The sequence below is a fragment of the Lactuca serriola genome, chromosome 3 (genome assembly GCF_051521515.1).
Source record: "Lactuca serriola cultivar US96UC23 chromosome 3, Lser_US96UC23_V15, whole genome shotgun sequence".
Taxonomy (NCBI): domain Eukaryota; kingdom Viridiplantae; phylum Streptophyta; class Magnoliopsida; order Asterales; family Asteraceae; genus Lactuca; species Lactuca serriola.
Genome location: NC_136410.1, coordinates 185,273,656 through 185,288,614, shown reverse-complemented (window position 1 = coordinate 185,288,614; position 14,959 = coordinate 185,273,656). Strand labels below are relative to the sequence as shown.

At 30.8% G+C, this 14,959-nt stretch overlaps 1 protein-coding gene across 1 annotated transcript; it reads right to left on the bottom strand.

Moving 5' to 3' along the window:
- Window positions 1-525: 525 nt before the first annotated feature.
- Window positions 526-9,581, bottom strand: LOC145093434 (DNA (cytosine-5)-methyltransferase DRM2-like). The gene is made up of 11 exons (XM_079031560.1): window positions 9,447-9,581; window positions 9,244-9,296; window positions 8,764-8,807; window positions 8,401-8,538; window positions 8,216-8,315; window positions 8,093-8,139; window positions 7,763-7,954; window positions 7,283-7,382; window positions 7,100-7,185; window positions 2,242-2,973; window positions 526-1,103 (listed from the first exon to the last, which is right to left on the bottom strand). Exons 3-11 carry the CDS (start codon window positions 8,764-8,766, stop codon window positions 672-674), a joined length of 1,830 nt encoding a protein of 609 aa, XP_078887686.1. The 5' UTR covers window positions 8,767-8,807; window positions 9,244-9,296; window positions 9,447-9,581; the 3' UTR covers window positions 526-671.
- Window positions 9,582-14,959: the final 5,378 nt, after the last annotated feature.

The window sequence follows — 14,959 nt, the reverse complement described above, 5'->3', positions numbered from 1 at the left end:
AGAGAGAGAGAGATGGGCCCACTTTTTTTAATTAATAAAATAAATAAATAAACAATTAGATTTTAAAAGAATGAAAGAAAAATGAAAAATAAATGCCTCAAGGGTATTACAGTCATTTCAGTTTACCGAATGACCAAAATGCAACGAAACTACCTCAAAATGACCACCAATAAAAAAAAGTCATGATTTGGACTAAAACCCCAAAAAAATACATACCACAGGGACCATTTTTGCAATTTTGTCTAACTTCAAATATACGACCGTTTAGTTGGTAGTCCACTCTCATCAGTCCACTCTCATCGTAGCCATCACAAAACGCAAAGACCACGACTCACAATGATACTCCAGGACAGTGTGCACGTTCGTGGTTCGTGACAGGTGAATATACCGTATGGTCTAATACTACTAGGTTGAATTTTTTTTGGCATTCTACTTGAATATTAATTTTATTTTCAAAACATAGATAAACTAAAAACTTGAAACGAAAAACAAAGCCATATTCCAGGAAAACAACCTCAACAATAATTCAGCAGCACCCTGTTGCATTTGCAACAGAAATACATTATAATCATCATCTCTAATACAGATCACAAATTATTCATTCGAAAAAGTCAACAAAAACAGTCAATAAACCCTACCACAACAACACATCATTCGATGATTTATTTTCCCTATTTATTATTCATAATACACTTAACTATATCCAAGATCCTAAAATAATCATAAAACAAGGACGAGTGTTCTCCTTCAAGCCCATCCCGGCTAACCCGATTACTCCCGGCTAAATTATTACACGGACTGCCACCCACAATGAGGTCGAACCCACCGAACGAGCCCATGAACTGCTCGAGCCGGTCTCCGTTTAGTTGTTGCACATCGGCTAAGTGAATCAGATTCCCTTTTTGGTTCGTTTGTTCCCACCAACTTCTCACAATGTCACGGTTTGCTTCCGAGATTTCAACCGACACCACGTTTTTTAGCGGGATTCCGAGCCTGTGGAGTGCAACTTCGGCACCACCGATTCCGGAGAAGAGCGATAGCATGTTGATTCCGTTTGGGAATATGTCTTTTAGTACTGATAGATGATATGCTACTGTGTCTACCTGTAGACAAAATATAAATATAAACCTTTTGTTTGTGTATGATGATATCCTACTTTTGTTTCTTTCTATTATAGTATTGTACTTTAGATTTCTTTTGTTATATTAGATCTTACGCTTTGAGAAATATAGTCAAAAACTAACCGTATTTTAAATTAATGTTAAAGAAAATAACCCAAAATAGTTATTTTTTTTTTTTTTGAAGATCTAAGAAGTCTGGAATGGGTGATTCCGACCGACTAAAAAGTAGTTTATTTCTGACAAAAGTATATTTTGGACTGACATTCCGGATTTCAAATAGGAATAAAAAACTACGGAATTTCAAGAAAAAGTCCGAAATCTGATAAACAATTCCGGAATTTCAATAAAATACTAAGTATTTTTTACTATCTCTAACAAAAAGTTAAAAGAAGCATAGTAAAATGGAAGTATATACATTACAAGGGTGTAAAATCAGACATTTTATTGAGAAACGATGTGTTTGTTTGTAGAGAACTGTTTTCATTTTCCAAGAAAATGTTTTTAGAAAATAGATTTGAGTTGAGTTTTCGGTTTTCAATGAAAAATTCAGAAAACTATAAAAATCACTATTCTAATTTACATAAATTTAGAAAACTGTAAAAAATACTATTCAAATTTACATACAATTTGAAAAACATAAAATTTTCATTTTCTTAGAAAAATTTTGAAAACTAAATAAGCGTTTTCAAAATTTTCATTTTCATTTGAAAATTTTCATGGAAAACTAAAAAAAATCCGCAACCAAACACACTCTAAACAGTAGAGATTTTAAAAAAATTGCGAAGAAAAAAAAGAACTAAGAAATTTCAAAAACAAGGCATGGAGCATTATTTTGGAGGGAGAAAATGGTTATTTTTCAAAAACTGATTAAAAAAACGGTTATCTTTGTTAATAAGCACTTTATAAGAGTTGGTTTAGTTAATATCCCTTTTTTTCATTAGTTTTTATTAGAGTCTACCAAGTTATAAGTTATAACATTGAAAATTCTTTTATATTTGAGTATGACACTATTATAACTGAGTTTTGGATTTTCATAAACAATGTCATAATAGAAAGAAATGCTATTTCTTTAATTTAACTTACCCTCAAAAATAATAAAAGTTAATTAACTAATTATTACCTGAAACGAGTTGCCAAGTGATTTGTATCTATCTGTCCTACTAATCCCTCCTCCTCTGGTATGATTCCTCGGAAACCCTAAAAGCATTTCAACCTCATCAGGCTCTAATGGCGCCACCTTGTTCTTCCCAACCCAAACCAAGTTCCACTTCCGACATTGCTCAAGAACAAACTTCTGAACATGTACAGGCGGATTATCCCCCCATTTTTCAAGCGCTTTCCTTATCCTATCAGTCAATTTCGCACTTCCAATCACCGTTTGCAAACAGTTCAGCTTCGTTCGTTTATCCCACTCCGGCCACCACCTCTTCGTCAATGGCAGCGCGTCGTTTACAGTGCGAGGAGGAAGAGGAAGAAGCGGGAATCGGTTTTTGATCGGAAGGTTGTGAACGTACCCGCGTTTTCTAGCGGCGGCGCAGAAGTACTTTGAATCGACGAATTCCGGTTCGACGTCGTATAGGAAGCGAGAGATGGTGTCCCAGACGCCTTTTGGAGCTAGGGCTACGTTTTCGTAGTAGAAGAATGGAGGTCCGATGGCGGCGTCGGGGAGGACTCTGTGAGTGATGACGTGTGTGTCTGTTGGGACTCCGAATCCGATCATCGGATTTGGAAGACGGAGACCTTCGTCTTCTTCGGATAGAATCCCCTTTCGCTTCTTTGTTTTCCATATCTCGAGGTCGTATAATTTTCGCTTCTTGAAATCGCCATTGACGCGAAGTGGGAGCTTCGGTTTCTGAAATCAGACGTATATAATGAAAAGATAATTTTGTGATCTGATAAGATAATGGGTTCAATCGGGTCGTTTTTTCAGTAGTCTCGGGTTAAATTGTTAAATTGACCCATCACATCACATCATCCTTAATATATTCTTAATAAATGAAGAATTCTCTTACATACTTTCATTCAATTGGATCATTTTATGGTTAGTTGGAATTATTATTTTTCCGATGTCATTTCATTAGGTTTTTATTTTATTAAATTTAACATAATATTTTAATATAATATCAACTATCGTTCTCACAATCTAATAAAAAAATAGTTTTATTTTCCTCTTGACATGTGTCATCTTATTAAGCTTCTTAATTAATGCATATTTTATTCTGTTTTTGTCATGTGTCATCATATTATATCTCATAATTAATACATAATATTTGTAAACCTATTAATTTTCTATTTCAAATTTTAAATTTTAAATTTATCACTCTAATTACATTAAATTAATAACATTAGAATAAAAATTAAAATAAACTTAATACAAATTATAAAGTGATATCATTTCACATTTTTTTTAAATCAATGATTAAAATTTATATAACTAAAAAAATCTCTTAATTAATAATTTATTTAAAATAATTGATTGATAACTTTTAGATTTTATTTTAAGAGTTTAATTAATTGTATAACCGTGGTTCTCACGGGTTATAAACTAATTTATTAATAAACTTAAATTTTAATTTCAAATTTTCCAAAATTAAAACTCATTGCTTTCTTATTTGTTTAAATTTAAAAGATAAAAAATATTTCCATTTATTTCCCACGGATTATAAACTAATTTATCAAGAAATTAAAACTCATTACTTTCTTGACCTCCTTAATAAATGAATTTTTTTTTACCACATGTCACATTCTCATTTATTTTGCCACATGAAATTTTATAGTTATTAAATTCTAGATAGTATTTAAATACAATAATAAATACATATCAATTTCATTAATAAACTTTCCTTATAATTTCAAAATTACTAAATTAAAGATTCATTAATTTTCCTTATTTATTTATCTAAATTATTTGTTTAATATTAAAATAGAAAAAAAAACACTTTAATTTTTATAATTCAATATTTTCTCATTTTTCTTATAAATTCATACTTCCCAAATGTTTAGAATTTTATATTTAGTTTTTCTTTCAAATAAACTCATGTAATACATGGGTCTCACACCTAGTTTTTTTTTACAAATTCAAAGTTCTTAAATATTTTGACATTTATATTTAGTTTTCTTTTTTAATTAACCCATTTAATACATGGGTCTCACAACTAGTTTACTCTAATAAATAACATTGTCATTGATTTCGCCACATATCGTTTTGTGGTTATTTTCAATTAAATCTTTTCCACATACATTTTATGGTTGTTTTCATTTTTATTAAATTTCACGTAATAATTAATTAAATACATTAATTGCAATAAATGTAATAATAAATTTATATCAATTTCATTAATTGACTTTTCTTTTAATTTCAAATATTTTAAATTAAAACCTTATTAGTTTCGCTTGTTTATATATCTAAATTATTTGTTTAAATTTAAAAGAGAAACACTTTAATTTTAATAATTCAATATTTTTCTAATTTTTTCTTATAAATTCAAATTTCTCAAATGTTTAGAATGTCAATTTTTTTTTTTAAAATGAACACACATAATACATGGGTGTTGCATTTAGTTTATAATAATACTTTATTAAATTTACAATAAAGTCCCAAATATTTTATTTTATATTAGTTTACAGTTTAATTTCAATATTTAAAATCTCAATTATCTAATTTTATACAATAATTTGTCAATGTTGAAAAAACTTAAACAAAATTATAAAAATGGTTCCTATGGTTTCTCATTTAATGTGGTTAAGGTCCATGTGTTTGAAAAGTTACATATTTAGTCCTTTTAACCAATTTTGTTGTGGTTTTGGTCCCTGTTCTGTTAACTTTAACTAGTTGGTTGTTAACTTCTTTAAAATGACAATTTTACCCTCAATAATCATTTTCACAGTTTTGCCTTTTACCATACTATAAGGACCATTTTTGCATACATTCTTTTTTATTTTATTAAAATATTATAAATTAATAAATATTCTTAATATATAATATTATATATTAATAAATATTGTTTTATTTGATTATTAATTTATTTTAATTACTTCTTTTTTTTACAATTTTTTTTGTTAGAGTAATTCTTTTTTATTAAATTATTATAAATCAATACATATAGTTTTTAATATATAAAATGGCTATATCATAATAAATATTATATTATGAGATTATTATATGTTACAAAACATTATTTTATTGGATTATTAATTTCTTTTAGTTGATTTTTTTGGATTATTAATTTCTTTTAGTTGATTTTTTTTAAATGTTTATTGGAGTAATTCTTTTTTATTGGATTACTATACTATTTTATTGGATTATTATTTTATTTTTAATGTATACTATTAATTCTTTTTAATTTTATTTGTTTCATCACAAAGTCGCCAAAATACGCAAAGGCATCGCTTCTCATCGTAAAAAATCGACATGATCACCGCCAAACACCTTCATCGGAGGTTCAACCCCACCCTATTCCACCTAGCATCGTTGGTATACCACATAATGCTCGACAAACCCCTGTAGCAATTATAAGTGGTAGTGGTGACCGGTTCCCTATGGTTTCTCATTATAAGCTACCGACAATGAAGGTGTTTGGCAGTGACTTTTTGCAATTTCGATGATGAGAGACGGCAATTTTGCATATCCCACGACTTTATGGTGGAACCAATAAAATTAACAAGAACTAATATTATATATTAAAAGTAAATGAATAATCCAATAAAATAATATTTAGTATATGAAGAAAATAGTAAATTAAAAGTAATAATCTAGTAAAAATTAATTTAAAAAAAAAAAGAATTACAAAACTTAAGTAAAAAAATTAATAATCCAATAATATAATATTTGTTATGATATAAGTACTATATATTAAAAACTATATGTATTGATATAATAATCCAATAAAAAATGATTACTCCAACAAAAAAAAAAAGACAATTAACTAAAATAAATTAATAATCCAATAAAACAATATTTAATAATATATAATATTTCAATAAAATAAAAAAGAATGTAAGCAAAAATGATCCTTATAATATAGTAAAAGACAAAACTATGAAAATGGTCCCTGAGGGTAAAATTGTCATTTTAAAAAACTTAACAGCCAACCAGTTAAACTTAACGGAAGAAGAACCAAAACTACAACAAAATTTTTTGAAAATGACCAAATATGCAACTTTTCAAATGTTTTGACCTTACCCACATAAAATGAGAAACCACAAGGACCTTTTTTGCAATTTTGTCAAAATAATTAATGACTATTTCGTTAATTTGTACAAAATATAAAATAATTGAGACTTTTCTGTTAAAAAAAAAGTTAAGACTAAACCGTAAACTAACCCAAAATATTAAGATTTTATCGGCGTTTCCTAATACTTTATTTATCAAATTATAAAACTATTATAATACTCCCGAATTTTATGCTACAAACTTGCATATTTTTCCCTTTTTTGCAATAATATTTAATTTTATTAATTTATGCAACAAGGTTTTCATTTTTTACCAATTGTTGCTATGAAACAATGTTTTATTTGGTTTACAAATTTTATGCAATGTTTTCAACTCTTTTACCAATTTATGCAATCTATACAAATCATACAACCATGTTTCAACCCGTTACACAAGTTACTAGTAAAATGTTTTTTTGTTACTAGTAAAATGTTTTTTTGTCCTAAAATAAACATCGTTGCATGTATAACATAAAAAACTCAAAACCACTTTATTGCATAAATTGGGAAAAATGTGAAACATTGTTACATAAAAGTGCATTTAGCCTTCTTTTTATTTTTAAATCTATTTAGAAGGTTGTAATTTGTAAGCATTTTAAATATACATTTCGTGACTTTTAAAGTTGTTTTCTTTTTAGCAACTTCTGTTGTTTGACTCATGATCAATAAAATATATAACTCAAATGTACCATAAAAATGTCGAAAACACATGAAGAAAATTTTTAATTTTTTTTTTTTTTTGGTTATCATCAAGAAAAAATAAATACCTCATCCTCAAAAAATACGGCTTCTGTTTTTGCCATTTGAGCAGCACAGATAAAATCAGTTAGTTCTACAATAGAAGCTTCTGGACCTGTAATGAAAAACAATTTGGTTTATGCCATTTAACAATAAAAAAAATTAAAAATTAAACTTTATTAAAAAATATTTTTTTAAAAAAATCTACTTACCACATCTCTCCATGGCTGCTGAAGCCTCTTCTATGCTATACCCCATATTTGCTAAGGATAATAATGATTTCTCATGTTTAGGTAAAGAACTGGTATTATTCTGTTCAACATAGATTTTCATACATCAAAAAATAAAAGGGTAATTTTGTCCAAATAAATTAATGAAAAGGACTAGACACCAATAAAGCAACATTTCACAGCTCATAAAGCTATGTTGATGGAACCAGTCTAGACTAGACCGGACTGTACAAGATAGCTTTATAGGACTATTTTGGAATATTACTGCAAGGGTATTTACGTCTTTTACACAAAACAAAAAGCAAAAGCACATCTCTAAAACTGTCCGAACTTTTTCCACTTTTTTTTGTAGAACAGAAAGTTGCAATTTTTGTCTAACTGATATCAATCTCAATGTATGTCAAACACAGCACAAGACTGTCATATTCTGTCTAAATGATGACGTGGCAAGAATCGACTTACAGCTACTTCACTACCACCAGACCAACTGCTGTCATCAGACTCAGAGAGATCATCACATACGCTCTCATCATAATCTGATGACAATTCACCATTTTCTACACACGATTGTTGTTGTTGTTGTTGTTGTTGTTGTTGAGGAGAATTGAGATGACATGAGTTTAATTCATCAGGAGAGTCTTCAACTTCAAGAACCTGTAAAATATATAAATCAAAATTCAAACATTAATATTAAACTGAAGTATGCTATTAGGTCTGTTTGTTTCTTTTTGACAGATTTGCCCTTCTTTTTTTTCCTCTTGCATTAAACAGAATAAGAAAAACAAAACTTACTGAGTATGTAAGTAGAGATTCAAGTATTGATTCTGTATTGGCTTCCCCTACACGTATCGAGAAATAAAAATTTATATATATAAAAAAAAATTATTATCTCTATAGTTTTTTAATTTTATATACCATTTTCTTTAATTGCTTTTGCAATCAACTGTTCAGAAAACCCCATCCCTAGAAAATGTTGAAACAAATTGGAGTTCGAAGGGCCTGCAGATGAGCTTGCCTTGAGATGAAAAAATATAAAGTTTAGTAAAAATGGGATTTAATTTTATGGGATTTAATAAAATATGGGTAAAAAAGTAATTTACCTCTCCATTACTAACAACAGTTTGTGCATTGAGAGATGCTAAAGTTGCATGAGATGAAGGGGCGATGTTTTGGATTTCAAGTTCATCATCTGTATTCCAATCAATATTTTCATACTCCTCACCAGAAGCATTCGCATCCTATATAAGTTTTTTAAAAAAAAAAGAAAAAAAAAAAATTACTGTTATAATTGGGTAAAATTTTCAACGTTAAATTATGGAATAGTGTTTTTCCCCTAGCCAAAATCCAGAGTACTTTTTTATCAGAAAAAATACTTTTAATGTGACCCATTTAGACCAAATATCGATTAAATCTTTCATTTTTTATGGTCATTTTTGTCAATTGTTAACATCAAAAAGTAGTACCATTTGTCTATAATCTTTGGTCTTGAACAAGTAAAGCCTTCAATCTGTTCAAAAAGAAGATTGAATACTAAAATTAGAGCATTCTTTATAACATACAATTATTGAAAAACAATACATGCAATAATTGCTATTTCAATCTATTCTAATAAACTTTATAAATTGCTTCTGTAACTAAACATCAGGAAAAAGTCTGACTTAAAATAGTTATATAAAATCACAGTTTAAAAAGAAAGTAAAAACGTTGTGTCTTTATCACGCAAAAATCGCAAAATTTTCTTCTAGTTAACCTAAAATCCAAGATTTCACAGAAAGAAAACCCTAGTCAGTTACAAGTCATCTGCTTTGAAACCACCGACAAACAATCAAACGTTTAATTCTCAAAGAAAACGATTAAAACTTCAAATGATCGAACTCGGGTGATGCGCAACAACCAACATTGAAAGTAAACAGAGAAATTAAACTAATTTGAACATAACTTACCAGATTAGCCTAAAATCCAAGCGATTTTGAAGCTAATGTTCGAAATGCACTTCCTGATACATCAAAAATTGAAAGAGAAATAATCAAACGGGTGAAACAAAAATTGGGGGAATTCATCGTAACTACATATCAGTAATTAAAAAGGGGAAATTGAGAAAATTGATTCAATCAATACAGGACAAAGCAAATAAATGCTTATTTACACATGTTACGAGTTCTGATTCTGGCCCCTTCGCCGATTAGGGGAGAGAAAGAGATTCGCAAGGGAGCTTTGTGAAGAGCCCCTTTGACGAAATTTTTTTTGTAACGGGAGAAGGATATTTAATACTCCTTTTTTGGGACAAAATTACAAAATTGGTCATGTGGTTTGCCATTTTTCCAGTTTAGTCCAACTAGTTTTTAAATTGTGGTTTGATTGAGGACCAAAAATTGAAAAGATTGATTTACCATTTGATTGGTTTGTTATATTTTTATTATTTATTTTACTATTTTTTTTAATTATCATTAAATAGTAAATACCACTCAGATCATCTATTTTTCAATATCCTCTTCTTGTTCTAGTTTCCTTACTACCATCCTAATCCACTACATGTTTGTCGTCAAGGTTGTCGAAAACCACCATCGACCATTGCAAGAATCACCTCCACCACCTCTATATATATATATATATATATATATATATATATATATATATATATATATATATAGAGAGAGAGAGAGAGGTGCTATAATGCACCAATAGGATTTTAGTATTAATTATATGTATATTAAATGCTATCCATACTTATAACTTATTTTTATGGAAACTAATTAAATTCGTCATTAATGTCAACAATAATATTCTTTTAGAATGAATTCATATCTAGAAGAATGAGAGTGTATTCTAATATAATACAATCTCGTTCTTGATATTCCATATAAATTCATTGTATTTTATGTGAGTGAGTCTTGAAACAAAATACGAACTCATATATAAAAACCTAGATGTGAATTCATTCTGAAAGAATGTTATTGCTGACATTAATGACAGATTTTATTAGTTTCCATAAAAAAAGAATTATAATGATGAATATCATTTAATATACATATAATTATGGAAATCATTTAATATCTACATTTATTTAATTAAATAATTATTTAATTTACTAAATTTCTATTGGTGCATTCTAGCACACAATAAATGTAAAAAACAAAATAACCTAACCTTATATATATATATATATATATATATATATATATATATATATATATATATATATATATTAAATTATTTAATTATATATATAAACAACTCTCATGTTCCTTTAATTTTCCAACATCTTGTGTCTTCACCGCTATTCCCACCGGTCCACAAAAACCCCATTATTTGTTGTTCCATTAAAACAACAAATTATTCATGAAAAGTTTTCAACATCATCGTAGCACTCAACAACACCATAAAATAAATCAACTGTACCCAAGTAGACCTCCGAAAACACTTGTGAACAATCCATGCCAAAAGCAGCAAAATACTCCAACAAGAACTAATTGATCGTTTTTCCTTTGCCTATATCAAAACCTTTTTACACATTTTATGTGTGCCCTTCGTTCTAAACATTTCTCAATCATCTTCCCCTACTTTAAATTTTATCACTAAATCAATTTTTAGCACAAAGTCAAGAAATTCTTGTATATAATTGGTCAAACACATTTTACAACAATGACAATTTTGGGAATTCTATAACATGACACTTATATATTTTCATATTATTTGTGAAAAACTATCCAAAATGAATCATGGTTCGCTTTTTCTATTCTTTATCTTCCCATCTCTAGGAAAATAAGTTGAATATGATTTCATTTGAAAACAACTTCCCTTGATTTATTTTACTACCTCCTGAAACTGAAACATATATAGGAAAGTATACAATATTTTATGTCAAAATTAACATATTCGATAGTTTGCAAAACCGATAAATATATGATCTCAATTTGTAATTTTAAATAATCTAAGTATGGGGATTATATCGATAATGATATATTATATGAAAGAGGACCAGATGAAGATAACTCTTCATGAATGTGTTGATGGCAATGTAAGAGACACCAAGAAGAGTGGAGAGTCGATTGATATACGTTTCGTTTCTGACTCTAGGAAATCCTAAAACATCCAATGGAAATTCCTAGAACCTTAGGTATCATCTATAAGCGGTAGTATAGGATTGGAAGAATTAGGGCGTTGATGTTGGATTTCGGAAATAAGGATAGTAGTGGTGGAAAGTGATCACTTGACTATAAATAAATATTGGGGCTTGAATAGGTGGGTGAAGGCTACCATTGGAGGATTTGACGACATAGTCGTAGAGACAAAAATAGAGGGGTAAAGGTGAAGGGTTTTGAGCATCCTAACAACCTTAAGGTGCACATACAACCCTAAATGCTTTGGATCTATGTTTTCTCTAAGTATACAAGCAAAATGATTTTCCAAAGCATTTCGTTAACTAGAATACAAACTTGGGTACTAGTATAACAAAAATCTAGTTAGATCACATACCTTTTCTTGTAGCTTGATTCCTTGGATCTTTAAGAGCCTAACACCCCAAATGTGATGCCTCAAATGCTTCACACAACACCACCAACAATGAAGGACTTGAAAGAGGATTAATTGTTTCACAAATTCGGCTAGCACTCTTCTAAGCTCATTTAGGTGACGATTTTGCTAGCCAAGGGGTTTCTTATATATAGAGTGGCAAAACTAGGGTTACACCATGTAAACCCTAATGTGCATGACCTTCCATATTCCTTATGCTCTATGGTTTTAAACCTCCATGGATCATCCATGGGTTGTTACATGGGTTTAGCCCAACATAAGGAATCATGGATCATTGGACCACACCATAACAATGAATGATTTACCAAATCAACCCCTTATATTTAATTAGACTCTTTTGATCACAAAATTAACTCCAAATTAATTCTTGATCAACATTAATTAAATAATATGATTTCATATTAATATATTAGATCTTATAATATATTAATAAATCATAAATACCATCTTCTCATAAGTCCATCCTTACAAATTGTTTCAGTGCCATGCAACCCAAATGGACCATGTTATTCTCGGGTCAAGTACATACAAATTATAGTTATGGGCTTAGACACTAAATCCAACAGTCTCCCACTTGGATAAGTCTAATAACTATAACTGCAAGTACGACTTAAAACACCGACTAACAATCATAGCTCTTAAAAGCCTCTGTCGAACTGAGACGCTCCATTTTAGATAAATGATCATATAATCCTCTATTCTCAATATATCAGCCGGACAAATACATGGAACAACGTCATACTTATTGTCCAACAGTTTGTTTCCCGGTTTCCGATATGTTTGACATAGAACTGAACCGAACACATCAATTTAGTTCTGACCAGGCCCGACACATAAGTCAAAATAAAATCATCGAGGGGCCCAAGATATCGCTTTTAATCCTCCAATAACTAAAAGGAACAGATAAACTTCGAATCATATGCTTGTACTAACTATTCATCAAATTGTACACAACAACACGTTTTATAGCATCAAGTTACTAAAGCGTTTTAGTACTATCAATGCACAACCAACTCATAGTCAACAACTCATATCTCTTGGTTTGAAGACTTATATGATATTATCGTTTGACGATCACTTGAGGTAAATTCCATGAAGTGATACAAGTGAGTGTGGGTTTAATCCAATACTCAGACCTTATGAGCACTCATGAATGTTGCAGCAAACTTTGTTATGTCTAATACAATTCAGAAAAATCTACAAGCCAAATTCATGACAGTCTTGCTTCAATACCTACTTCCAACATATGATCGACTGTGGATAGTTTGAATAATGTAATTATTCTGGAAGTCAAAACATGCAAAGTGAAACAATAGTAAATAATTGACACAAGATACTAACTTTACTTATAAAACAAAAGGCCCTTTTATTTATCATCAAATGTCAATTACATTTCAACTATTACAAGTTTTGAAAGCTATCTAATCAATAAAACTAATATCGTCCTTCAGCCTGATGCGCCTCGCATGCTGCAGATGCTTAACCCTACTCAGTCCCTCCGAGAGGAGATCTGTTGGGTTCTCATCATACGATACCCTCTTTGCCACGAGGAGTCTTTCTTCTATTCGATGTCTAATGAAGTGGTATTTTCTGTCGATGTGCCTGGATCTGCCATGATCCCTTGGTTCCTTGGCTAAGGCAACTACACTCTCGCCGTCATAGAAAATCTCCATAGGCTCCTTTATAGTTGGTACAACTCCAAGGTCTCTGATGAAGTTCTTTAGCCATATTTCCTCCTTCGCCGCCTCGCTTGCTGCTATGTACTCTGATTCGCAAGTTGAATCAGCTATTGCCTCTTGCTTGGAACTTTTCCAAGTTATTGCTCCTACATTCAAGGTAAAGACCCAGCCCGACTGAGAGTGGAAATTATCTTTGTCGGTCTGAAAGCTGGCATCATTATACCCCACCACTCTTAAGTCATCACTCCCACCGAGGGTAAGGAGCCAGTCCTTAGTCCTCCGCAGGTACTTGAGAATGTGCTTTATCGTAGTCCAGTGAGCCTTGCCCGGATTCCCTTGATATCTGATGACCATGCTCAAAGCAAAGGCCACATCAGGGCAAGTACAAGTCATATCATACATGATCAAGCCAACAATGGAAGCATATGGTATTCGACTCATCTTAGCTATCTCAGCCTCTATACTCGGACTCTAAGCTTTACTCAGTTTGGCAGTGCTTTGCATCGGTAAGTCACCTTTCTTGGAATCCTGCATGCTGAATCTTTTCAACACCTTATCCAAGTAGGTACTTTGACTAAGTCCAATTAGTCTCTTACTCCTGTCTCTCAATATCCATATCCGTAGAATATAGGCAGCTTCTCTGAGGTCCTTCATAGCGAAACACTTCCCAAACCAGGACTTAACCTCCTGCAAGGTTGGGATGTCATTTCCTATAAGTAGTAAGTCATCCATATACAATACCAGAAAGGTAAATATGCTCCCACTAGCTTTGACATATATATAGGACTCATCCTCGCTTCTCGAAAAGCCAAACTCTTTGACTTTATAATCGAAACAAAGATTCAATCACTGAGATGCTTATTTCAATCCATAAATGGATTTCTCAAGCTTACACACTCTATTAGGGTACTTTGCATCGACAAAACCCTCTGGCTGACTCATGTAAACATCCTCAGCCAAATTTCCATTAAGGAAAATGGTTTTGACATCTATTTCCCATATTTCATATTCATGAAATGCAGCTATTGTAACGCCTCGATTCTCAGGTATCGATTTTATAAGAATTTTCTTGTCTTCAAGGTCTACTCGACGAGTTGGTTGCCCTACACGTCGAGTAGCAGCAGGTTGGTCCGCGTGTTTTACTGACCTACTCGCCGAGTCCAAGAAGGGACTCGATGAGTAGGAGCTGGCAGATGAAACCCTAAACTCCGGGGATTTGCACCCTATTTAAGGACCACTTATTCCCCTTAGCCTCTCTTACTACCTCCCTTGAGTTCAGAAACCCTAATCTGTGGATGCTCTCTATATTTGTGTGCTTCTTAGCTTGGAAGAGGGATTTTTGGAGTAAAAAGCTTGGAGTTCAAGAAGTTTGGAGCAAGGGGCTGTTGTAGATCCGGATTCTTCTCTGTCTTGGCATCATTTTGGAGGTAACAAGTTGTTACCTTGG

What these genes read in the sequence shown, in the direction of transcription:
- LOC145093434 (XM_079031560.1), bottom strand. An exon ending in CTGGTGGTAGTGAAGTAGCT is followed by an intron (nt 7,383 to 7,762) that starts GTAAGTCGATTC and finishes TATGTTGAACAG; the next exon opens with AATAATACCAGTTCTTTACC. An exon ending in CACTTGGCAACTCGTTTCAG is followed by an intron (nt 1,104 to 2,241) that starts GTAATAATTAGT and finishes TTTTGTCTACAG; the next exon opens with GTAGACACAGTAGCATATCA.